General features: G+C 44.8%; 1 protein-coding gene across 1 annotated transcript; it reads left to right on the forward strand.

The window, feature by feature from the left end:
• The first annotated feature begins 175 nt into the window (after positions 1-175).
• Positions 176-26,032, forward strand: LOC135917136 (uncharacterized). The gene is made up of 7 exons (XM_065450620.2): positions 176-335; positions 4,149-4,346; positions 15,585-15,655; positions 16,665-16,760; positions 20,497-20,544; positions 21,492-21,536; positions 25,853-26,032. Exons 2-7 carry the CDS (start codon positions 4,154-4,156, stop codon positions 25,973-25,975), a joined length of 576 nt encoding a protein of 191 aa, XP_065306692.2. The 5' UTR covers positions 176-335; positions 4,149-4,153; the 3' UTR covers positions 25,976-26,032.
• Positions 26,033-27,455: the final 1,423 nt, after the last annotated feature.

Genomic DNA, 27,455 nt, shown 5'->3' on the forward strand with positions numbered 1-27,455 from the left:
ATCTGCGTACGCTTTTTGCCAGTAAAAAACGAAAATATTATAGCAAACTCAGCCCTGCTTAGCGCTTGCCTCTCCTAAAAATAAAATAAGGAAAACACGGAGATCGCGCTAGCAAGTGTTCGTCAAGCACCTTGCATTTTCGCGCGGCATGGAGCGCGTAAACAAAGAACTACTTAGCGATTTTCAGATCGCACATAGCATTTTCTTTCTTGCATTTGTTACGGCCTAGAACATTGCGAGACAGGGTTTAATGAGTTGCTCGGAGAAAAGAAAGTAGGAAAAAGAAACAAGCTATTCAACTAGAATATTGCAAGACGAACTGGTCCCTAACGAAGGTAAGGCCGCCATTTTATAGCGATCGTCTGCAACTCTAAGTTCGACTATTGGAAACTTCCTTGCGTAAAATGTAATGCGTTTATAGTGGATGACGCTGGCGCAAGGCCGGCTTTGGCTCCGCGGAAGTCGTTTGTCAATTGTCTCCAGATACTGTTGGTTTCAAGATCAACACGTTGACAAACGCGGAGGGAAATCTTTGTTTAGAGGGTCGCCCTATGCACTCTTAAGTGGGACGCATACTTCCGAAATTGTCACACTTACTGAGCAAAACTTCTGTGCAGTGCCAGTATTCGAAACGTTCCTTGCAAATGCTTTGGCACCGGTGTATCAAAATACATAGTGACGTGTCGTCAAATTAGTGGTATACAGCGAAGCTTTCTTTCTTTTTTTTTTGGGGGGGGGGGGGGTTGCGTCGCCCTCCTTGGATTTCGTGGCCGTGACTGTGTTTGGAAAAAAGGTTTAATTTAACAAAAGGCGATACGAACATCCTGAGTCACAATGCCAGCGCAATATTACGAGGATGACAACATGATCACTGTCCTGTCGAATATACACACACACGCATATATACACACATATATATAGCAATTGTATCAATTTGTAGCAATTGCAATTGCATAGCATATTTGTAGCAATTGCTACAAAAGGGTGGATGTCCGATTTCCCCTTTATTCATTACTTCTCTCCACCTTGCGGGTTTCTGCATAACTACTACGTCAAACTCTTGTCTTTGCTTCATGTTGTCGATAAATTCGACTTCGCCCTGCCATCTGCTAGCCGCCTGGTTAGCTGAGATGGTAGAGCGCTGCCCCGGAAAGGCGGTGGTCCCGGCTTCGAGTCCGTGACCAGGACGAATGAAAGTACGACGTACGTTGAATAAGCACAGTATACTGCACTGACGTTTCGGCTGGTAGACCAGCCTTTGCCAAAGTGTGTGTCTGTATATATATATATATATATATATATATATATATATATATATATATATATATATATATATATATATATATATACAGCTTACATTATGGATTCAATAAACCTTCCATGCACACCACCCGTGCCTAGTTTTCTTCTGCGTAAAAACCTGCACATATATTGTCGGCTCACAGGCATCTCTAAAGCACACCAATCTGGTAATGAAATGGTAAATTATGTTCAGCAGATTCCTTGACTTACTTTATTTTCGTTGATTTAGCGACTCAGCATGTGCCACTATAGATTGTTGGCAAATTCGCCAGTATTGGCATGTCCCACTGTGTGCGATTCCTACACAAAATTCACCGACGATTACGGTGCTCCCTAATGCGAACTTTGAGCGCAGCTCTATGCATCCTTTAAAGCGAAGCTTTCTGCGGTGTCTCACTGATTCGTCCGTTAGCGCTGAAAACGCACTGCAGGAAAGCCAACTTACACACCTGTGTTGAACACTACAGTTTACACTCGCCGTGCCGCGCCAGCGTCGACTGACTGGCTGGTCGTTGTCTGATAAGGGTGTGAAGCGACAGGCTCGGGAAGAGTAGCGCATGCGCAAAAGCTGCACTGGAAGCGCAAGCTGCGTCTGCTAGGCATGACGCCACCAATTATAGCGATTAACTGAGCTTCCCTGCTTATCGGAGACAGCAAGTGCGCGGGAAGACGTGCTTGTCTTAGGATATGAAAAAATACAAACCTAAACAAGCATTCAAATCAGATATGCATAGTATCGGATCGGTCAGCATTTCTTGGGTTCGTTGCATGGTCGTTGACAATAGATACAATCCTAAACACGCAATCAAATCACATATGCATAGCTTCGGGTCACTCAGCATTCCTTGGGTTCATTGCATGATCGTTGTCAATAGGTAAAATCCTAAACAAGCAATCAAATCACATATGCATAGCATCGATCGGGTCGCTCAGCATTTATTGGGTTCGTTGCGTGCTCGTTGGCTTTGGGCTTTGATTCAGTTTGAATTAGGGAGAAAGCTTCGCGTTCAACCATCTTTCTTTACAAAAAGGACTTTGATTTTTTTTTCATTTCGCGATATATTGGCTGACTCGCCCAATCTCTCTCACCTTCCAAACGGAGCGAAGTGCGGTGCGACTGCCTCGGTAATCGGGAGATCCCGAGAGGCAGCGCGTGGGGGACGCGCGGGCGCGATTCGCAGCAGCCGCCGCAGACAGACCCCCGCTCATGCAGCGCTTTGTTTCCCCATATTGTATCGGTGGGCGCGCTCGCGCCGCCTGCCATAGGTGAACAGACGACGGCGCGCTACTCTGGCGCCATCTCGTAGCGGTCGTCGCCGCAGGACCCGTCTTGCGCGTCACTGCGCTTCTCACGCTTTTCGCCGTACCCTCCTCCCCCGCTTTCCGCCTCTCGGTTCCGCTGAACCAGCACCACCTAGATAGCACAAAGCCTGTTCCCTCCTATCCATGACATCATGCTACCTGGCCCGACTGCCATAGAATCTAATGGGGATGCTCCCGAGTAAGCAACAGTGACTTTGACGTCGCCGCTTTCGTCACGCCAGCCTTGGCAGTAGAAATTTCGGGACAAGTAGCATGACGTCATGGAGCGTAGTGAACAGGCCTTGTGCTATCTAGGTGGTGTTGACTGAACCCACCTACTCTGCTTTTCCTCCTCGCGTCTTTCATCCCCCGCTGCTCTCCGCGTTCGGGCTTTGGTCCTTCGCTGGGCTCGTTCGCTCGGTTACGCGGAGGGACAACGCCGACGCTAAACGCACAAAAAATTTAAATTATGGGGTTTTACGTGCCAAACCCACTTTCTGATTATGAGGCACGCCATAGTGGAGGACTCCGGAAATTTCGACCACCTGGGGTTCTTTAACGTGCACCTAAATCTAAGTACACGGGTGTTTTCGCAATTCGCCCCCATCGAAATGCGGCTGCCGTGGCCGGGATTCGATCTCGCGACCTCGTGCCCAGCAGCCCAACACCATAGCCACTGAGCAACCACGGCGGGTAAGACGCTAAATGCAGGAAAGGGCGCCTAAGGGCTGGGCTCTAATATATGAAGATATCATTTTGGAATGCATCCTGTAACCGCGCAAATAACAAAGGACAAAGAAGGGAACACACAAATGTGGGAATTCCCAGAGTAAATCTCAGTTGAAGTTTCGCGCCTGTCCTGTGTGTTCCCTTCCTTGCCCTTTGTTGTTTGCGCGGTTACATGACGCATTCCAATATCGGCCACCAACTAGCCCGCCTATCCCTGTTAAATATGTTGAAGAAGATATCATGTCGGCTCACATATATGTAAAAATTGTACCGATCTGTTACTACAAAAGTTAATTAAAACACCACGAATTATTCGATTTATATTACTTTCTTTGATTTACCCACTGAGTATGCGCCCCGGGGGGTAAGCCCGTTCTTGGTCAATCCTCTAGAATTGGTCTGTCCCGCTGTAGCGTGAGACTTACGTATACAGAAACCCCAAGTATTGCTTGATATGAGTCGTACTTTTCAGTCCATGCACCTGCCATCACCAGAGTGCATGCATCGCCGTTAGCTGTAAAGCAATTAATTACCTACTTCAATATAACATACAAATGAATACATAAAACGAATTCACAGTAACATCATGCCGTTATTCATTGGTATTCACTAAATAGGCTACGTATACCTAAGCAGGTTAGGCAGCTGATAGAACTATAAACCTTACTTCGTATAGCTGTCTAATGATTTGCTATTGCTATCAAAGCTTCCCCTTTCCGGCGGGACTGCGACCTTTTTATTATTTTTAAGTCCTCCATGCTGGCTTCTAATTTTCTTTCCTCCTTACGCTTGTTTCTTTTTTGTTTTTCGCGCAGACCTCATGGCTGTCGGTGTCACGAGACTGCCGCCGACCATATCGTCGTGCCTCGTGCTACTCCTGCTCGGAGCAGCCCTCGGGCGAGAGGGTCGAGGTCGGGACCGATATCCCCACGAACTGAGAAGGCCGCGAGAAGGGCCCCCACCGAGAGAATACGGGCACGGGACGATTCAAACTCCCTACGAATGCCCGTGGTGTGAGTGCGTTGCCAACCAGATAGCCACGTTACCGTGGGGCCTCGCCGACAATTTGAAGGACACTACAGGAAGATATTAGGTCGAGCTCGATTGAATGTTTAGGCTTCCGTTGGGACAAATTCGTATTTCGTGGCGAGAACGCCGCTTTTGTAATCGAGAAAGTTATGAATTAACAATCGGAGTGGCGCCATCTGTTGTGGACTATGGTACCTTTCATTTGACGTCAGCACTGGCTGATTCTCAAAGGCTAGGAGGTCACGTGGTGATTACGTCAACTCGGTCGGTTTGGCGCGAGCGGTTCAACTTGATCAGCAATGAAACCTTTGGCGGCAATTTTCTACGCAACAGAATGATATATTGGCACACAGAAAACGGTGATACGCTTCTAGATGAATAACCTCTCTATCTGGCTCGACATAATATTTTCTTTTAGTGTCTGTTTAAGTGAAAAAGAAACTGAAAAGAACAAAAGGAATCGAGGGGCTTGATCTTTATGGTAACAAATGTACGAATCCAGCTCACAGAAATGGAATAGCGGTAGCCCTTGTTAGTCGTTCGGTAGCTCGGTAGCTTTTACTTCGACTTACTTTGACTTACTTACTGACTTACTTTACTTACGTTGCTTAGTTTACTTACTTGCTTTACTTACTTATTACTTTATTTTACATTACGTACGTACTTATTTTACGCTACCTTACTTAATTACTCTACTTTGCTTCACTTCCATTTGATTTACTTTACTTATTTTACTTTATTATAAGGGGATACTATGCTTAAACACAAGGGAAACCCGCGTGTCCTGTCCATCCATACTTCTGCTGTCCTGTGTTTATAGCACAGTACCCCCCTTATTACAAGATGAGCTTACACCGACTAGCCCATCTTTCCATTCTACTTCTTTACTTACTTTACTTGCTTTGACTTACTTACTTTACGTTACTTTTACTTGCTTACTTTGCATACTTCTTTTATTTACTTTACATTACTTTACTTTACTCTAAATACTTTGCTTTACTTACTTTACTTACTTACTTAATTACTTACCTAATTATTTTATTTGCTTACCTCACTTTATTTTACTTTACTTACTTACTCTGCTTTACTTACTTACCTTTACCTGCTTTACTTACTTTGTAAGAACGAGATACTGCGCTATAAACACAAAGACAACACGCGTGTCCTGTCCACTTCTACTTCTGTTGTCCTTGTGTTTATAGCGCAGTACTCCTCTTACTACAAGATGAACTGGCCGTTCTTTACTTATGTTTACTTACTTTTACTTACTTTATTTGCTTTACATTACTTACATTACAATTACTTATTTGCTTACTTTATTTTTTATTTATTTATACATACTGCAGCCCCAATGAAGCTATTGCAGGAGTGGGATGAACAACAAACATACAAACATTTATGAACAAGCCTGCGTGCATTGTTTCAATGGTAGTGAACGGATGTTGCCCGGTAATGAATTCCAGACTTCAATTGTTGACGGAAAAAAACTGTATTTAATGGAGTCAGTGCGGGCAAAAAAAGGTTCAGGAATTTAGGGTGTGGTGACTTCTCGTAGATGAGGGTTTGGAAACAGTCAAAAAGTTGTCCAGAGAGGAGGGAAGAGGATAATTGATTAACGGGTGAAGGAATTTCAGGCATGCAAGTTTGCGACGCTCTGCAAGAGGAGTGAGACCAAGTAGGGGAAGAGAGTGAGACGGGCGAAAATTCCTTGTCACGTCTCCTGCAACCAAAACGCACTGCTCTAGTTTCTTGATCTCGTAGTGTTTTTATGGATTCAGTACAACGCAGCCATATTCGAGTATGAGGCGAGTGTGGGTTTTATGTGTTAGAAGTTTAGTTTCTTAAGGAGCAAGACACGGTGTACGATGTAAGTAACCCAGTCTTTTAAGGGCCTTGTTACAGGTGACATCAATGTGTTTCGACCATGACTAATCGTGCGCTAGCAGGAAAGCTAAATATTTTAATTCTAGCACTCTATTTAAGGTAACATTGGTAAAGGCATATGCAAAGAAGGAACGTCGTCTAAAGGACATGGAGACAGTTTTTGAAAATTCGATATTCATTTGCCATGATTTGGACCAGTTGTAGAAATCAGCGAAATAATTGTTAAGGACAACAGGATCAGTAGTAGACTTAATTGTACGATACAAAACGCAATCGTCTACAAAAAGGCGTATTTTAACTGAGGTGTGCGGGGGAAGTCGTTAATATAAAGCAGGAATAAAAGAAGACCCATGGTACTGAGCCTTGGGGAACCTCTGATAAAACAGGCCTCAAGGGTGAGTTAGTAGAGTTGAAACGTACATATTGTGAGCGCTGGGAAAGAAAGTCCAATATCCAACCAATCAAAGATGCATATTTAGTATAGCAAAATGAATGAGTGAATTGAATTTATTGATGTGAAAGACAGAGAGGTCGACCTGAGCCAGTGCGCTCTAGTCTGCTACTCTGCACTGGGGAAGAGGGAAGGGGAGTGAAAGTATTGGGATGGATGATGATGATAAGAGAAGTGGTGAGTGCTGATGTACATGAGACAGTTGTCTCGCTAGAGCCGCTCGTCGAGCTTGGTGTCCTGCAGAAACTTCAACAATGCTTTTGTTGCACGCATTGAAATTGCAGTGTCAGGCCATGGGCCGAGGATAGCTTCCTCCGACAGTAGTAGTCTGCCAACGCTGGCTAGGAAGCTGTCTAACGTCCTTCGCTCCAGCATATATGCTGGGCAGTCGCACAGTACGTGTTGCAGTGTTTCGGGCATCTGGCAGTGTTCACAATCAGGGCTGTTCGAGCGGCCGATGAGGTGTGCGTAGCGACGGGTGAAAGCAACGCCGAGCCGAATCCTGTGTAGCAATTATGTTTTGCTCCGTGTATAGTATAGCAAAAAGCTCGTGCATGAGTCTAGGGTGTGAGACAGTGTCGAAGGCATTTATAAAGTCTATAAAAATAGCGTCAATCCGGTCACCTAAGTCTAAAGAGCTGCTGATGTCGTGAACGAATTCTGTCAGCTGTGTTCTAGGGCTGAGGCCCTAGACCACAACTGGCCCATACTGGAAAGTGCATAAAATTTTGTTAGTTTAAAAAAATTCCTAAATATTTAAAGATAATGTGCTCGAGTAATATACATGAATGTGCTGTTAAGGAGATGGGCCTATAGTTAGATAACAATTGAATGTTACCTGACTTAAATAAGGGGAGAGGTGAAGAAAGCTTCCGTGAGGGAGGAAGGGTGGCGGTTGAGAGAGATTTTCTAAAGATAATTGTCAGATATCTGCTGCACCAAGGAGACTATCGAACGAGAAAAACAGTCGGGATATCGTCAGGACTACACGACTTCTTGGTGTATAAGTTTAGGATTAAGTTAAGTACACCCTCAGGAAGCAGTGATACATTGTCGATTGGAGGGTATGGTTCAAGATCAAGAACAGGGATTACAGAATTATCAGTCGTAAAGACAGAGTGGATGTAGGTGCTAAACGAAGAAGCTATTGTCTGCGAATCAGAAATTGCAACATTGTTAATTATTAACCTCTCCGAGGATGACCCAGTTGATAGGGTAGCTTTCCAAAACTCACGGGGATTAGTCTTCATTAATTTTTTTTCTTTTTCTTTATTCTTTGTTTCACGGATTCTCTCCGTGTAGGGGGCAGAGGTAAAGGCAAAATGCCTGACAGAGCCTCTGCGCCCCTACAGTTCAAGGCAGCATGACATATCATTCACATACATATTTGTCGAACATATCTTTTACAGCACACAGCAACGAAAAATTCAATTATTCAGAACACATGTCTCCAAAGCATTACTTTTGATTCAACGGGATAGATTTCGAAAAACCAGAAGATACATACGCAATAAGTATTACATAACAATAAAATTGGCTTACACCAGAAGTCAACAAAGAAAATAAAACCATAGAATCACTTGCTCGAAAATAAATAGCACATACAGTAAGTAGATCAGTACATAGAAACATTTCAGAAAAAAAAACGAAGGTTTAGACTGATACACAATGTAAATGCCGAAACAATGGCAAACATGAGTTACAAGCGCTGAGAAAAATCTGTAACATAACTGAGGTTACATGTGTTATCAGGGATGAGCACAAGTTACTCAAAATGAAAATGCAATGTCACTGCCCACTAATAGGTTTTTACAGTCATTTTTGAACCTGTGGAAGGATTGTGTGTATTGTACATTAAAGTGATTACTGTTTAATATATTAATCGTTTGATAATTCAATGTTTGCTTTCCGTAATTAGTTCTTGTGGCGGGCTTTACATAGTGTGGTTTACGTATTGGGTATGAGGTGCAACTGTCGACAGGTATTGTGTGCAGCCTATTTTTATATATCCACTGCAGTAGTTTGAAATAATAAACTTGATCTGCTTTAAGCATGCTATATTTAATGAAGAGCGGTTTTGTTCGGAGTCCTCGTTTGTCACCCACATAGTTTTCACACATTCTCAATATTTTCTTTTGTACAAGGATTAGTTTGTTGTAGTTTGAAGCTGACGTAGTTCCCCAAACTAAAATGCCATAACTGAGTTTTGAATAGAAAAGTGAGTAATATAATGTTTGTTTCAACCAGGTGGGTAGTATATTTTGTATTTTATACATGCAGCCAGTAACTCGAGATAGCTCACTTTTTAATTTGTCAACATGAGTATTCCAAGTAAGGTCCTCTGTAAACCATACGCCCAAGAACTTTTGCTCTGCAACTTGTTCCAGTAACGTGTCCTCAAAGTGCAGATGAACACAATAGGGGTCTCTTTTATTTGCTGGCTTAAAATTATATATTTGGTTTTGCTTGTGTTTAAACTCAGCCGGTTGCTCTTAAGCCACCTGGAGAGGTGTAAGAGGTAACTGTTAGCTGATGATTCTATGACCTCTTTTGTAGTGCCAGTAAAGAAGATATTAGTGTCGTCAGCATACATTATTATTTCAGGGGAATTTGGTATCGACGTTATATCATTTATGTATACAAGAAATAAAAGGGGTCCTAAGATTGATCCTTGAGGAACGCCATATTCGGCTTTCAATTTTTGCGATACCAGATTGTCGACACATACATACTGATACCGATTTGAGAGATATGATGTAATTAAATTCTGTGCTACTCCTCGAACACCATACGCAGCAAGCTTCTTTAAGAGGATATTGTGCTGCACAGTGTCAAATGCTTTTTTTAAATCCAAGAAAATCCCCAGAGTGAGCAGTTTGTTCTCAATATTTTCAATTATTTTGTCCTTTATGTTTGTTAAAGCTAGTTCTGCAGACTTATCCTTTTGAAAGCCATATTGCGACTTAGTGATTATGTTGTGTTTATGAAAAAAAGACGTAAGCCTATCATTAATAACACGCTCAAATATCTTTGAAAACACCGGCAAAACAGATATCGGCCTGTAGTTGGTAAGCTTTTTCTCATCGCCACCCTTGTAGACAGGGGTGACCTTAGCTATTTTTAATTCATCTGGGAACTCGCCGCGTGTAAGCATCTCATTTATTATATAGGTTAATACAGGACTTATAAGATGAGCGACATACTTGACAGGTAAGGCCTTTATTTCGGCTTCCCCGCCTGCAGCTTTGTTTTCTAGGGTCATGATAATTGCTTCAATTTCAGTAGGAGTCGCTGGTGTAAGCATAATGGAATCAACCTGCCCTGCAGTCATGAAAATATCCGCTTCCAAGTCTTGTCCACTATATACCCCTGTGCTAACAAAGTGTCGATTCGTTTCATTAACAAGCTCTTGCCCAACTACACTGGCATTATGGATTTCAATTTCATTCACGATATGCGTTTTCCGCCCTCGTCCGGTTATATCGTTCACTGTATTCCACAGTCTACGTTGATCGTTTTGAATTTTGTAAAATCTTCTTTCGTAATAATCATCCCTTGCCTTTTTCAAATCGAAGTTTAATTTATTTCTGAATTTTTTAAACTCAGTCAATATGTCACAATTACGAGAGCTAATGAAACTGTGGTACAAATTATTTTTTTTTACGTATTCGTTTGTATAAGTCCGCAGTTATCCATGGTTTTCTAACTTTTTTATTTCTCTTTTTCTGCTTTCGCAGAGGGAAGGCTGTATTGTAGCACTGTTTAAATTTATCCAAGAAGATCTTGTACGCAGTTCTGGGGTTAGGCTCATCATAAACGGCCTGCCAGCTTTCTTGGTTGATAAGGCAGCTGAACATGTTTAGCGTAGTTTCGTTTACCGTGCGGAGCAAGACGTTTCCTTCATCATTATGGTGTTCCTTGTAGGATGCATTTGTTAGGCAAAACACGGGCAGGTGATCGCTGATGTCATTCAAGATTACACCAGCGGAAAGATCATCGCTATCTATGTTTGTGACGCAGATGTCAAGGGATGTGGCTGTGTCAACGGTCACCCTAGTGGGCAGTGTTATCACATTGTTGCACGCGTACTGGTGAACAGCGTCTCGAAATGTGTTAGCATGTAAATTACCGGATATTGTGTCAATATTTATATCTCCAAGGATCGTAAACGGCGCATTCGCCGAGCTAAAAGAGCTAAGTGAATTTTCAAAAAATGACATGAATTCAGATACGCAGCCAGAAGGTGGCCTGTACACGGCGCAGACAATGGTGTTAAGCACTTTCACTGATAAGCTCTCGACATTTTCATCCATTCTGCACATGCTGTCTAATACCTTGTGCGGTAAATTATCTTTTAAGTAAATGGCTATCCCACCACCTCTTTTGTTTTTTCTACTTATGCTTTCCCATTTGTAACCTTGAAGGTAAGGGGGTTCGATTTCATCTGACAGCCAAGTTTCCGTGAGTACTATAACGGTAAATTTTAAGCTAAGTGACTGCAGAAACATTTCAAGATCTTGAGCCTTATTTTTAAGGCTTCTCATATTTAGATGAATTGCTGAAAACTTTCTTTCGCCTTTTTTGTATTTTTCATTGAAATGATCACATTCATAATAGTGGCATTCCTGTGGTATGTCTTCCATTTGAGCTGTTTTGCACTTTACAGCTTGTACAGTTTTTTTTATACAATTATCTTCTCTATGTCAGCAACGCTGCTAATTCTGTGGCTTGTGGTTCGCTCGTCCTTACGGGCAAAAATTTTCCCGCCAGTCACCCACACAAACTTCCATCCTGCTACTTTTTTCTGAGCGATCGCAGCACCCAGAATTATCTTGTTTGAGCGGGTCAGATGCTCGTTCACATAGATGGGTGTGCCGTCTCCACCATAATCAAGATCTTTTGTAGTTATTCTCTGCTTTCTTGCTTTTTGCAGAATTTTGTCCCGTTTTGTGCGTTGTACAAAACGGACAACAATGTTTTTTTCGGAGGAGTTTGATGTGGGCACACGATGGCAGATGTCAATGTCCGATTCAGCAATCGGTTCATTCAGAGTACTCCCGATCCTCCTCACAACATCGACAACGTCACCTTCCTCAGGCACTCCTTTTATTTCCAAGTTGTTCATCCTTTGATACTGTTCTAATTGATCTATCCTTTCACTCAATCTGCAGTTTTCAGCTTCCAGTTCTTTGTTTTTCTTTGAAAGACTTTGGACTTCCTTTCTAAGTTCTTTCATTTCACTTATGATTTCATTAACACCATCACAGGTATCGTTGCAATTTTTCACACTTTCTTTCAATGATCTGAGATCTGTCCTTAGTTCTCGCCTCAGGTCCTCAAGCGTCTTGGCAATATCTTTCACGTCCTTACTCATTTACGTTTAAGTATAGCAAGTGCCTTACAGAAGTACCCAACAAAAGCAATGGCAGTGTCAAATACAATGTTTGCTGTGTTCGGCAGCAGTGCACAGTCAAGATCTCGGGCTTTATACAATAGAAAATTATATTGCTCACCTGCAGAAGATACAGGAATTAGTCGTTGCTCTGTGGTGCACCGCTGCCGAACTGAAGATTCAGCTGAGGGGCTGCTCCTAATATAGGCAGAATCGTCCACCAGGGGCGTCCTTGTGCATGCGCTGTTCCGCCACTCGAAGCTTGTAATGCTTGCAATTTTCCGCTGACGGCCGCTGATAGCACCGGACCAGCGACGAAGCAATGCCTTGCTCGGTAGATGGGCACGTGCCGAAAAGCTGCAGAAGATACAGGAATTAGTCGTTGCTCTGTGGTGCACCGCTGCCGAACTGCTTTTGCCAAGATTGCCCTGCAATAAAATTATTTTGCAGCAACCATTTGAAAACAAAGTTAGTTTTAGCGCTCTGGAACTGCATGAGTTTTGTTGAGTCGCCAGAGCGTTTTGATCGACGCAATCTGGCTACACGACGAGATAAATGCAGGAGGTCCGTAGTCAGTCAAAGAATGTCAGTATTTGTTTTCCTTGTTTTTGAAGGAATGAGAAGGCTGATGAATTTACTGACAATATTTTCGAAGAAACTTGTCAAGTTATTGGCATCACTGGTGGTGCTTATAGGTTCAAACTCATCAAAAGAATCGCATAGGGCGTCTGTTACTGTCAAATCACCAGCGCGGTTAAAGTCAGAAAGTGTGCAGTAGACAGAGTGCGTTTTAGGCACGATGCCTGGAACTGATTTTAACGTAGCATTGTGGTGAGATATTCCATCAATAACATCGCATTCATAACCGGCACTAAATAGATGTAGTAAGAAAAACAAGATCAAGGAGTGAAGTTTACCGACGGAAATCCTGAACGATCTGGTGCAGGCCACAGGACAATAAAATGTGGGCCAACTCCCGCCCGATGGCACTTCGTGTCCGCTCACTTTCGTAGGAGACCAATGAACACGAAAAGCATTAAAATTGCCCGTGCAGAGCTCTGCAATGCGATAGCGCATGGGCGCAGTTACGTGGTTTTATTTCATAGTGCGCGGGCTTCCTTGAAACGCCGAAAAAAATTGCAACGCAGCATGTACATTGCCACAAAAAATTGGACCGGTTGTTTCTGAATCTTCTCTACCATGCAACGAAACACACTTGGCCCTAGTGTGAATATTAAATTTTTTGCATAAGTTACCTTAGTTAATTAACTCATTCAGCCGATTATAAAAATATTCAAACGAGCGCTACATGACGGGAAACCATATGCCCATGTTTTTATTCAGCCACGGCTAACCACTTTTCTTTAAATTCTTGGTTCAAGTTACGTGAAACACCCTGTATATACACTATAGAGATATTTACAAAGTTTTGTTAAGGCTCGTGGCTTGCAAGAACGTCAGCGGCGCTGTCGTGGCGCGTAACGCACAGTTGGTGCTTTGCCATGGGCCGAGAATGTGCCGTAGTGCCAAGCCCGAGTACCGATGAAGGTGCGGTGCCGCCCAAAGACTCTCTCTAACACGTAGCGACAGCAGTCGCACAGGGCATGTTGCAGGTCTCCAGTGACATTACGTTCAGAGGAATCAGAGCACTTTGGCGAGTCCGTGAGTTGATCCCTACACTTGAAGTAGTTTGTGCAGGCCGCGTTGAGTCTTGTGCGGTGAAGGCATGCTTGGTCTTCTATATTGAGGCCTCGCCGCATGTACATAATTCGCGTGATATATCCGTTTCGTATAGGGGTCCGTAGTGGAGGCTGTCATCTGTCCAGGGGGATCACCGGAAACGCCAAACGTGCGCAAATGCCAGTGTCGCCGCATCTTTTCTCGAGAGGCGTATCTGGGACATTTCTTTCAAAGTGTCGATCGTGTCCAACTTTGGCAGCATGGTCAGCCTGGACATTGTCACGTATTCTGTGGTGGGCTGGTAACCACTGCAGCACACCGCTGTGATGCAGTTCGCAGGCTTTATTGCATAGCCGTATGACGTCCACGATGTGTTGCTCCTGCGTGCATGGCGCCTTCAGGGACTGCAGGGCGGATCTTGATTCGGTGTACACGACCCAAGGCTCAGCTTTCTGTTCAAAGATGTAATTTAAACTGCCCACAGAGCAGCTACTTCGGGGGCCGTAGTTGAAATGCGCTTAGTGAGAGTGGCAGAGATGGTAACACTCGCGGACGGGATCCACACACCAATGACAGATAACGTAGGTGTAACGGAGCCATCAGTGTAAATATGACGGTGAGCCCTGTCACTGGTGTGCTAGCAAAATATGGCAGCGCTGGACCGGGAGTGTTTCTCTTGCTCTTGAATCCAGGTACGGAAGTGACAAATGACCACGAAGGAAATTTTCAGGGTGACTCTGTCGGCATAGAAGGGCTTTGATAATTCGCTGGGAGCAAGCTCCGCACCTCGGGATCACTGTCAGAAGCAAACGGATGATCACGCACTCTGGCGTCAAATCGCGCATGAATTCGAAGAAACTCCTGCTGCAGAAGCACTGGAACCGATGGACGTCTCCTTTCTTCAAGGGTTCCTATATTTGATGTGTTTTTCGGTAGGCCGAGGCACATACTCAGGACTTTTGCTTGCGTACCAGTGAGTGCTTTTATGTTGATTTGGGAAATGCCCTGTATCAGACGATTGTTGTATCAACGAAATTTGAACCTTCACAGAGAGCCGTATATACATGTGTAGCAGAGCATTTATGGAGCAGCCCTCCATGTTGCTTGACGGCAAACGGAAGATGCTCGCGTGTGATCTAAGTTTTCTTTTTCTTTTAGTACAGAAATATGGGGTGTCCACTTCATTAGTCTGTCGACTGTCACGTCCTGAAACTTGTGACTGCGACAATGTTGAACGTCGCGCGCCTTGGAGCTTACGAGGAGTCATTAACTTTTAGGTGACGTTTTGTGGAGAAGCTTTTGAACAGGTTACAGAATCAAATGAACCTCGAACTCGTTGTTGCGTAGCCTAAAGCCAAAGTGAACAATTGCTCCCCGCATTGTGACAAAAAAAAAACTTCTTTCTTGGAGAACGATCACAAAATGCAACGTTGCAGGCAGGGACTCCCTCTCCTACACCCAGCCCCTCTGAATTTCTTGTAATGTTTCTGAAACAAGTTTATTCTTTAATCGTGAGATAACTGCAGATAACATGACATGGCACTAGTTATCTTGCGCATACAGATCACAGTAATGAAGCTTAATCCAAGGACACAACCTGTCACCGATTCTGGACGACAAGTATCCCTGTCACTGTCGAAACTTTGCCTCCATGCTGACGTTTTTCTTTTTGGCTTGTAGTTTTCCTGTGTGTGTCCTACCTACGTTTTCAATCTCATCTCTTCAAAGTACGTTCTGAAGCTTATGCACAAGTTAAAAAGAGTAACATGACTGTTTCTTTTTTCTGTTTTACGTGTTTACTTTTTTTTTCTGCAGTCACTAAAGCGTTGAGCAACTGCTCGAATGAACGACTGGAAAAGCGGCGGTTTGAACCCATCATGGAGAAAGTAGGTACAACAGATCTCTGTCACTTACAGTAATCATCACCGAATTGGGGGAAATTGAAGTCGTAATTTTTTAGTGCACTACTAAATGCTCGAGAACATGCCTCGTGAGCATGCAGTTCTATGTTAAAATTACTATGAGGAGATCTTGAAGAAAATTCGTAACAAATTCTTGGAAAGATGTTCGTTAGGGAGTTACCAGGTAGAGACCTTGCTGTGCACCAATGGGAGGCGTCCAATTTCACGCGATAAACGTGAATTGGAAAAAAATTTACTTATTAACATTTCTCAATTATTTGCTCTGTGGTTGCAAGTTGTTGATGCAGAAATGAAGTCCACCAGTGCGCAATGCTCCATCTTTCGCGGTAAACATTGTGAATCGGCATTATTTACTAAAAAAAATGTTTAAAAAGTGCTGCCAAATGAATGTGTTTCAGTTGGTTTTCAAAAGCGCGTTGATATGCGCTACGAAAAACTGTTACTTGAGTAGCAATTTCACTGCCCACTTTAGGATCGTACTCCTTTAAAACAGTTCAAGGCATATAGTCTTTAGCAAAATGTAAGGCTTATAATTTCGAAAAAATTTGGTGGTTCATAATAAATTGGTGATTGTCGTGCGTCTTCTAATGTACGCCGCTGCTATGATGCGCGGTCAGTATACATAACGCCATTTTAGTTCTAATCTCACTTTTTAAGGATAAACTGAAACTGCATAGCCGCAGAAAAACGCGATCCATTTTCGATTTTCAACGCTCTGATCCAAAAAGCAGGTGCCCCTAGTTTCAGATTTTTGATGTTTTATGAACACTAATTTAACGTTCAAAATGTGAAATAAGGGAACGTTAATTTAGCGTTCACTTAATTTCGGAGATTAAGCAGAAACCTCAAAAGTGCCACATAATTGACTTTCTACATATACCGGTAAGAACTTAACAACAAAGGCCGCATATAGACAGAACATTGAATTTTGATATACTTGTCCTTCGTTCTCACTGCCCTGCCACGTGACCAGATTGACAATGCCAGTTACTCCAGGGCGCTCCTTCTCTGCATGACCCGAAGATCTGTTGAAGCACCGGATAAAATCTTCTGCACAGACAGACAGTCCGTAAGTGATGGGAGGGTTCATTTAATTCTTGGCGTGCCTACTATAAATAAGCGCATATATAGTGATACTGGCACCAAGTAGCAGCACAGCAGACAGCCAAGCTATCCAGAGCGAGTTCCAAAACATCGCAATAATGAGACCCTGCGTAATCACTTTCGGCATCATTGATGTCATGAAACAGACACCGCCCGCAAAATGAAACCACAGCTGACTTAAATACGAGCTGTCATAACGAATTAGTCAAGCCACTTTGAGGCTGGCAAATACTCTTTCCACGGTATAGACGTTTAGCCCCCCCTCCGACCAAAAAACTCCAATGTAAAAAATACTAGATGGATGGATGGAAAAACTACGTCTCGCTAGTTTCTTAGCTTGAAGCGGGCCGCTCCCAAGTTAGGACCGAAAGACCAAGCCTTTCGGCCGCTTCACGGGCCCATTGGAGTGTGCATAGCTGTTCTTCGAATGTGAGACTGCTCACAGTGGCGTCTCACCGCTCTTCAGTGTTGTCCTTGTCGCTGCTTAAGGCGTAGCAACGCCAGAGCATATGATTAAGATCTTAGGCGTCGTTACATCCATCGCATGTTGTAGGTGTGGAGAACTCCGCATAGATCTTGTTGATTAGGAGCTGGTTCGGATAGCTTCTTCTTTGCAAGAGCCTTAGCGTAACAAATAGCCTGAGCTCTATTTAGTTTACTCGGCGGAGGGGGGAAGACCCAGAGTCCTATAGGTAGAAGTGCTTGGTTGGCTCGTTGTACGTGAGGAGGTGGTCCCTGAAATCTGGAGCCTCAGCGTCTTCATGCCTTGTGGCTGCACCATTGGCAAGTCCTCGTGCAGCGTTGTGGGCAGATTCGTTGAGGTCCGTGGGAGCACCGGTGATTCCTCCCACATGAGCAGGAAACCGGATGATCGTGTGGGGTTTGACGACCTTTCCGTCGAGAATGGCCAGGGCCTGTCTCGAGATGACTCCTTTGGCAAATGCTCGGACGGCTGCCCTAGAATCGCTGTGGATCCTGGATCTCTTTGGGTATAAAAGTGCCAGTGCGATGGCCACCTGTTCTGCAATTTCTGGTTGTGCGGTGTACGTGGAAGCGCAGTTGACGACTTCACCTTTGCCGTTCAGAATGAACCGCTGTGAAGGCTCGTCTGTTTGACATGGAAGCCACGTCGACGAACGAGCATTCTTCAGCCTGATTTTGTGCTTTCTCCGGTAGGGCTTTGGCTCTGGCTTGCCTTCTGCCCACATTATGAATGGGGTGAACATTCCTTGGAACAGGCATGAGTGCGATACTCTTCCGCAGATCTTTGGGGACTTCTCTATGGTCATTATGTAGTGCTGTAATTGGTATGTACTAATCCGTTTGAGGATGTGTCTTCCTGATCGCTTGATGGAGAGTCTAATGAACATGGCTCTTTCTTGTGCCTCGGCTATTTTCCCCAATGTATTGCGCAGCCCTAGTTGCATCAGTCTTTCAGTTTCCGTGTACATAGGTAGCCCAAGAGCAATCCTGATCACCCTCCTTAACAATGCATTGAGTTTGTCTCTTTCTAATCTGTGCTAATCGTGCATGGTTGCTACGTAAGCGAAGTGACATAGCACAAAGGTGTGAACTAGTCTGACGACGTATTAGATGGCTGTGCCTTTAAGCAGTATAATAACGCAGGAGTAGGTACAAGCGTTCTAGATTGTCACGGAGCTCTCTTAGAAAGCCCAACACCCATCAAAAAGAATAGCATTCTGCATCATGGCAGCAGGTGGCAACACAAAGTATGCACGTCATATGTGCTTGGGATAGGTGTAGATTAGTGTGCGCAAGTGGGCTTTCGTTTCCCTTGGGTAAGCAATCCCGTGAATACTTTGTTTAGCGCAAAACAACAGACAAGTATTCAAACAAAGTAAACAAAGTATAGTAAACAAAGTATTCATGGATTCGCACGAACTAGCCCTCCAAAGCAATCGCACTTGGCTCTCAGAAAAACTCAAGCAGACCTTGGGATCTTGGGCATGCAGGCTTCTTGCGTCTGCCCGTCCAGAACTTTCTGACAGCAACGGAAAGTTGAAGCACTTTTCAGAAGACGTAAGTTAACAGTGAGGCAATGTAGTTATTCACCCCCTGGATATAAGAATCACTATTTAACACGTCATACTCACCACAAGCCTCTTGAATTTCGCCAGAATACCGGACTGTGACTGGTGAAGATGGTCGTGACGTCAGTTAATGTATCACCGAGGTGTCTGATTCGACTACAGCGCCAAATGACCTGCGCTAGCTGTAGGTCGGGCAATGGGAGACGCAACATATTTTGTCGTTGAATTAGAAGTTCTAAATAGCTTGCAGCCTGCCGCTGTTGTGTCCGCGCTCTAATTAGTAAATAGTGAACGTCGCTGTATTCGTTAGGCAGCTATGGCGCTTTGCGCCAGGGAACAGCGAAATACTAAAATAAACTTTGCAAACGCCGATTGCTGCTATCTTTTGCGCAAGCTGTGCGGAAGGCGTTATTGGCACCGCTTCCGGTGGATTTCCTTCATTATCCAATTGCTGCGCTGGGACTCGCGCGTCCAGGAAAGTTCTTTTCAGGAATTGCATAATACTGGGACAGCTTTACGAAGAAGCGCGAATTTTCTGACTGCGAAACCACTTTCTCTCTAAGGACATGTATACAAACATAAAAAAAACATCATACATTGAATGAGAGGAAGTTAGAATTCACTCAACAGGTAGACGTATACGCCGCATAATATAGTAATTTTTTGGAAAAAGTACGATTGGGACTAATTGCACAATACATTTTGTAACCTGAAAATATTATAAACAAAAGCTGTACATGTAAAAGGTATTAACACTGGTATTAGGTTTAAAAAACATGAAGCCGAATTCTTTTGCCGCTAGCGCTGGCAATTTCTAAATGTTGCCAGGTCCAAGAAACGGTGTGCGCAGGTAGCCGAATTATCCGTAACGCAGTGCCATGGCCTATGGAAGAACGGGGCCTTCAAGGGCAGTAAGAAGCCACAAAAGTCCAACCAAGACAAAAGCTGGTCTCTTGAAATGCCGAAACTTGAGACGAATAACAGTGGCGGAAGCTTAAGACCAACGATAGACCCAATGTTTCCCCGAAGAGACATGTCTTCATCAGAGCGACGAGAGATCCTACTGATAAACACACGTCCCCTTCTTATCTTTTTATCGAAACTTTTGCTCCAAGCTGAGGCCAAGCATTCGATAAGGCGACAGCCCAATGTTTCGACGTGAAGGGGACATGCCTTCACCAGGCGGGTACAGGTCTTTTTGAGAAAGGCATGTCCCTCCGTCGAAACGCTGTCCTATGTCCAACTGTTGGCCTCAGCTAGAACCCAATGTTTCGACCAAGTGACGTCTTCGCCATAGGGACCTGTCTTCATTCTGACGAAGACGAACCTTCCTACCTTTCGACAAGGGGACAGGTTCGATTATCGACAATGGGTCTTTTGTCTTCACCCAGAGGACCTAGCTCCGCCTTGACAAGACTAACATCGTATTATCCGTATGCTAGCTCCAGGATAGGAGCTAGCATGCGGATAATACGGATAGGCCTTCATTCTTTCGGCCTTTCTAGATTCTTCAAGAGGCGCGGCATTCATGAAGCTTCATTAACCAAAAAAGACACTTGGTTGTGTGAATAATTGTTCTTAATTCTATTATCCATTGATGGTCGTCTTTACCCTTTGCGTCCGTCCCTTTACTGTAATTTCATTTCGCAGGTGTCGATCTTGACGTCTTGTGTAAAAGACAGCCTCGCCAAGCACAGCGTAAGTGATCGGTATTTTATACCTATATTACATCCTCAATTCGTTTACATGGTTGCACGCCTACTTGCCTGTGATACCAACCCCAATACTAGTGCAGTACGTGAAGTGCACGGGCTTAAGAGACCGTTTATAGTGTCCTTGTGTATGGCGTCCCTCCCACACGTACTCAGTGTTTACTCTCTCCCTTTCTTCCTGTTTATATTCCCCTTTCCCCCATCCCCAGTGTAGGGTAGCAAACCGGATGCTGTTCTGGTTGACCTCTCTGCCTTTCCTACCCTTGTTTTCTCTCTCTCTCTCTACCCCACTACCTGCGTCAGTGACTTCAAACATAATCCATTCATTCATTTTATTCGTTCGGTTTGACGTCTGAGAGTTGTTCTTGGGTTATGAGACGCCGCTGAGCGACCCTGAGACGACCCTGAGATTTTTGACGTGCACCTAGTTAACACCGTAAAAACTGCCCCGTATCGAACAGGTACCAAAGGCGGAATGTTGTTTCAAAACGTATACCCTTAGAAACCTTCATTGTCGACGCTGTAATCGAGAACACATTTAGGTGCCGCCAAAAAGTTCAGACAGGAACGCCTCTTTTCAGGCAAAACGCTCTGAGCGCCGTGTCATTCTTCGCCTCAATCTTTGCTTCACTGACTGAAATTAGGGTTATGTATCAGCGACGAGGAGTTGGTCATGATTCGTTACCCGCATCAGCAATAGATTTCTGCGTGGGCAGTATGCAAAAGCATGACCTTCGAGATTACGTTCCGTTACTCTAAGGGAACCGTCAACGAGTCGTGCGGTGTCACCACGCCACCTATTGAGGGAAGTTAGAGGTCCATTCGAATCACGCGTGGTTCACTGCACTACGTGCGCCAGTTTACTGTGGCCGCGCCTGTTCATTGCCCATCAAATACCTGCACTTACATTTGCTCGTATGCGCCTTTTCGCAGAGGGTTTCGCAAGAAGAAGCCAGAGGACTTCTTGATGAAATAGGGGTGAGTTCGTTAAAATCGTTAAGTTCGTTAAGGCGTTAAAATCGAAGATTTCCGAGGGACCCATTTGTGGTCAAGTGTTACTCGGCCGCAGATAAAATGCCTTTGTATGATCTACCAAGCGTTGTTTATATATGAGCCCCAGATGTACACATGTCCATTCACTGAAACCACTGAATTATTCGTGCTCAAACTTCACGCAGAAATGGGATGTTGCAGGAGATTTCATTTAATACCAAGTTTGATAGCGTTGCAGTAGAATCTCGTTGAACGGAACATCATGGGGCCGGGAGAATATGTTCCGGTTAACAGGAGTTTAGTTTACTGAGAAAGATGGGTAGGCCTACGGCACTGTATATTTTACACTGTGTTAACACTGTTAGAAATATGTCAGCCATCGAGAAGTGACTGTAGCCCCTATTTTGTCCCTTGGTTGGGGCATGGTCGGCGACTTCTAGATTCACTAGGATTTGCACGTTTTTGATTCGTGGTGATGCGAGTCAGGTGTCAAAGCAAAACTATCGCTCTGACTGCTCGACTCGGTGGCTGAATTAGTGCGAAGTCGTGCTGGTGGAGTCCGTTTTATCCAACGTGTCATCCACGAATAATATGGTGGCGCCATCTGTCTGCGGACGATAAAATCAATCTGCCAATGAGGGCTGCGATAAGCGCTTCTTGCTTCGTGATGTCGACGCTGTATGTTACAGCGAAAAAAAAAATAAATTACAGTAAAAACAAATAGTCTTGAACACACACGCGTATGTTTGTGAAGTTCTAGGGGAAATATAATAAAGCCTTACCCGCCGTATTTACTCGCATATAACCCGCACCAAAAATTGAAAAAATGTGTTTAAAAATAATGGCTGTGGCTTAGGTAAGGTTAAGCCCAGGATGCGAAGCATACTAGCCTTTATTTTAGTTGTTGAACCACTGTTTAGCCTGGTGAACTGCTGTTGCTTGGCTATATTTGGTTCGGCTAGACGAAGAAACAACTCATGCATTACTTCTTCGCCTTCAAGAGTGGAACGCGACAGCGTTCCCGTCGACCCGCCAAGGGGTGTAAGACAATGGGCTACAGGGCAGCGACTACGCGCCCCGCATTGGACGCGGTGAGCGTCGAGCAACGCAGCGTTCGGCGCGGCAACGAAATGTGCGCCTGAGCAAGAGACGCACGCCTTAGAAACAGCGCGTTTCTAAGGCAACACCGCATTCACTAGAGGCGCTTTTGTACCGCTTTGAAGCGTTGTACTCGTGGCTCAGTGGTAGCGTCTCCGTCCCACACTCCGGAGACCCTGGTTCGATTCCCACCCAGCCCGTCTTGCAAGAGTTGAGCCAAAGCCACTTCTCCTCTGTCGTGACGTCACGGTGTCACGTGATTTCATGGTCACCGCCGCGCCTGAGGAGCTGGGTTGAGCCCTCGTAATATGCTTCGCATAAAAGTGGGGGTGCGGGTAATACGCGAATATTCCGGAGAAGGGGGGCTCGGCGGGTCGGCTTCACGGCAACGCGCGGCCTGCCGTGCAGAGTCCGCATCCCCATCGACATCAACGTGTGTTGCAGTGCATATTAATATTGCACCAACCTTTTGACCACCGAAGGCCAGTATGGACTGAAAGAAGACCACGTGGAAGCGGAGACCATGGAGCATATCGTTTTGCGGTGCAGAACACTTCGTCCGGACATTGCCGAAGACGCGGGGATAGATATAGAGGGTGCCCTGGGATTTGCAGGGGAGGACGGACGTGTGGATGAGAGAAGGGTAGTGGTGACAAAGAGTAGGTTGGAAGATTGGTGCAAAAGGGGCCAGGGACGAGTGAGTCTATAAAATAGGGACAAATTACAGTTCACAATACGAACAAAATTACGGGGGAAAAAAAAGGGGGGAATCCTAGGCTAGGGGGCGCAAGCCACCACCGTTACAAAGGGCTAAGCCACTATGATCCATCCATCCAGCCAACAAGAGGCCAACGCAGGTCACAGCCAGATCCACATCCATAGTCTGTTTAGTCCCACGCCAGCCACGCGTTTCGCATGCTTTGCATACGCTTTGTTCAGACGTTGATGGGCCTTGAGTAAGGTGCCGTTTCTTGTACGCCCAGTTTGCACAGTTCGCCAGCCTTGTCTAGGCATCATGAGTGTGTCTCGGCGGCAATCATTCACGGCGAAGGAGAAACTCAGGATCGTCGCCGCTGCTGAACAAATCGGCAACAGAGCTGCTGCGAGAAAGAACGATGTCGACGAATCTTGCATTCGCGACTGGCGGAAGAAAAAAGACTCTCTCGAAGCTGCGAACAAGGACAGGCGAGCGTTTCGCGGCCCGAAGACTGGCGCGTACCCTCACCTCGAGACGCAGCTTGCAAAATTCATCGAGGAGCAGAGGAGTCGTGGCCACGCTGTGTCTACAGAGATGGCGCAGATGCAAGCCCTGAAGCTGGCCCGGGAAATGCACATTCCACGCGAGTTTCATGCGAGCCGCGGATGGCTGCAGCGCTTTATGGCCAGGCATGGATTTTCGATGCGGCGGCGAACTACCATGTGCCAGCGGCTTCCCGACGCTTACGAGGAGAAGCTGCTCAACTTTCAACGTTACGTCATCGGACTGAGGAAAGAGCGCAACTACTTGCTATCTCAGCTGGGAAATGCTGACCAAACGCCAGTATATTTCGAGATGCCTATGGACACGACCCTGGAAAAAAAGGGCGCAAAATCTGTTAGTGTGCTGACTGGCGGCAACACCAAGCTGCGCTGCACAGTGATGTTGTGTGCTTTGGCCGACGGCACCAAACTGCGCCCGTATGTAATATTCAAGCGCAAGACTCTACCGAGTACACCACTTACCCCAGGAATTGTTGTGCGAGTGGAAGATAACTCGTGGATGAACAGTGACCTCGTCATTGACTGGATTCAAGCAATCTGGGAAAAAAGACCAGGTGCCTTGTTGGCACGCCGTTCGATGCTGGTGCTGGATTCGTTCCGAGGCCACTGCACCGACGCGGTGAAAGCTCGCCTCGCTGACAACGGCACAGACCTTGTCGTAATACCTGGCGGCATGACTTCCATGCTCCAACCACTCGACGTGTGCATCAATAAGCCTTTCAAGGCTCACGTGAAGCGGCTATATGCCCAGTGGATGGCCGATGGCCTTTACGCCCTTACGCCGACGGGACGCGTGCGAAGGCCAGATATTGCACTGCTGTGCCAGTGGATCGTAGATGCATGGGGGATGATCCCGGCCGACATGGTACGCAAGAGTTTCAAGAAGTGTGCCATAAGCAACAGCCTAGATGGTACCGAAGATGATTACGTCTTTGAGAGCGGCGATGAAGCCTCAGACGGCAGCAGTGAGAGTGGCGACGATTGACAATTGAACGACAGCACTGACAACGTTGCGGCAGTCGTTTTCAAATATATTTGTTTTGAAAACTAAAATGGTGACTGTTTGCTCAGTTGTAACTTCCTAGTCCTCATTTTTTCAGGTAAGTGTGCGGGTTATACGCGAGGATATTTTTTTTTATTTCATGGGGTTCAAAGTTAGGGGTGCGGGTTATATGCAAGGGCGGGTTATACGCGAGTAAATACGGTAATAAAGCCTCACCCGCATAACGTTTCTCGAAATCGGTTTTGCGCTGCGCCCAGCTTTGTCAACCGTAAGAAAATACTATCAATTTTCAGGCTAGCCTAAATAATTTTGATAGCCGTTACGAACCTGTTTCGGTTTCATATCGTGATAGGTGTATTTGTTATGACGTCATGACACAGAGAGTGGGATCATGGGAACAGAGCATCGTGACGTTTCGGCTCTCCCTTCAGCTCGGTTGTCTGCAATGCTGCCACTCTTAGGGAGGCCCTATGTAGCAGCATGCCAAGCAGCCTAACGAGCCTGAGTGAAAGCCACAGCGCCACTGTTTTCTACGTCATGATATGGAACAGGTACCTCCAGAAAAAAAAATATAAGTCATGTTTGCAGAAATGTACTGTAGCTATAACTAATTACTCGGGGCACTCTGTAAACTTCTGGTGCAGGAAAAACAAAAGTCATCTTTGCAGAAATGTACTATAGCTATAACTACTCTCTGTGAACTTCTGGCGTTCAAGTTTTGGCTAGAAGGCTTGGTTGGAGCTTCATTAACGAAAAAAAAAAAACCATGAAAGGGCGATGCCACTTGCTTCATATCAAGGCCTTTGTGGTTTTTAGGTAGGCCCGAGGGCGGGCTTCCAACCAGGGTCACCCGATGCAGTAGCCCCATACCATGGATACAAATCTGTTGGGGTGCCCCCGTTGGGGGGTTCTGTCACGTGGCATTCTTGTCTCGTTTCAGAAATGCTTGCAGGAGATTCATCATGACAAAATGAATACGCGAGGACGCAAGAGAAGGGCGCACCATCGCTACGCCCCGCGACCTCAGCAACCGCATTCATTTGTTCTGGAGAGCGAAAGATAAAGAAACGCCGCATAACGAAAATACACGTGAAAATAAACGACATTCATGAACAGGGTCTCTTTCGGCTAAGTACTCGGTTTCGTCGATATTTGTTCGCTTTTTCTTTCTACTAAAAAACTGATTAATGAAGAAAGACGCATTAGGTTTCAGATATGATACATAATAGTAACAATCAATGATATGTAATAGTAATAATAAATAAATAAATAAATCAATCAATCAATCAATCAATCAATCAATGAAAGGTGTTCATTAACGTGCCCAGGAACAACATCGAAGGTCTTGGTGTTGGCTATCTCGGTAAAACAATGCAAGCTCACACACACATACACACGCGCGCACACATTGAAAAAAAAAAGAATAATAATTTCGCTAATACGGATTTTGACAGAGCATAAAATGTGTACACGAAGAGAATACAAAGCAAAAGGGGAGAAACAGAAGAAATGATTACAGAATGATGGAACACATTACATATATGAGAGCTTTTGTTCCGGTATTGAAATACCTTTGCAACTCGTCTCAGGAAAATATTGTAACGTAAATATTGTAAATACTGTAATATTTTAATATTGGAAATGTCGTAAAATACTGTAACGAATCATTTATTCCTAGGACCTCTCAGGAGTGGAACCGCCTTCCCGGCGCAGTTGTCGCAATCAAGGACAACTCAAAGTTTCGTTCGGCCTTATCACTCCCGGATACAATTAACTAATCAAATTTGCTGTAATGACTAACCATTTCTGGCTGCTTTGTTTATTTACTTGTGTATGTGTTTTACCCACTCCCCTCTGTAACACTTTGGTCTTGAGGGTACAATAAAATAAGTAAATAAGATTAGGCATAAACATATCCAGGTACTCTGAACGGGTGTTACATGTCGCCTGCACTCTACATAGAGGGCCACAAAAATCTGAAGGCTGAAAGGCGTGCTGTTCCCTTGTGCATTTCTGCGGAATGTAAAAGCGGCCATTAGAATGCAAGTACGAGCGGCAGATTCTTCCATGTGTTACTTCGTGAAGAAAGAGAACATCCGATTTATTGCTTCTAACAGGTGAGGGTAGGTAACGTGAGTGTCTGTTTTAGCTCTATGGAGATGGAAGGCTTTTTTTTACAGAATCGATGTTTCAATATAGATGTGAACTTTTTTTTCCACATTTTCGAGAAGTTCACAATACAAGTGCCGCCCCAAACTATGCAGACATACTCAAGAACTACATAAAGTTACTCAAAAACATACTCAGCGATAAGAGATACTCAAGAACATACATAAAGTTACAAATGACCCGGGTTGTTTGAAGTCTCTCGTACTGTGCCGAGACTTCGAAGTGCACGTCGCCCCGTCTCTTGAGCGAGGAGAGAGAAACTCAGAGAGCTATCGAAGTACACTCCGAGGTCCTTCATACCCTGAGCTCTTGGCCGGAGAACACCTTTAACGCTAAAACGAAATAAAGTCCTGTTAGTTTCCCGCGTAAAGCTT

Source organism: Dermacentor albipictus, chromosome 8 (assembly GCF_038994185.2).
Source record: "Dermacentor albipictus isolate Rhodes 1998 colony chromosome 8, USDA_Dalb.pri_finalv2, whole genome shotgun sequence".
NCBI lineage: Eukaryota > Metazoa > Arthropoda > Arachnida > Ixodida > Ixodidae > Dermacentor > Dermacentor albipictus.

What these genes read in the sequence shown, in the direction of transcription:
- LOC135917136 (XM_065450620.2), top strand. Translation starts at nt 4,154, where the DNA reads ATGGCTGTCGGTGTCACGAGACTGCCGCCGACCATATCGTCGTGCCTC. An exon ending in TCCCTACGAATGCCCGTGGT is followed by an intron (nt 4,347 to 15,584) that starts GTGAGTGCGTTG and finishes TTTTTTCTGCAG; the next exon opens with TCACTAAAGCGTTGAGCAAC. An exon ending in GACTTCTTGATGAAATAGGG is followed by an intron (nt 21,537 to 25,852) that starts GTGAGTTCGTTA and finishes GTCTCGTTTCAG; the next exon opens with AAATGCTTGCAGGAGATTCA.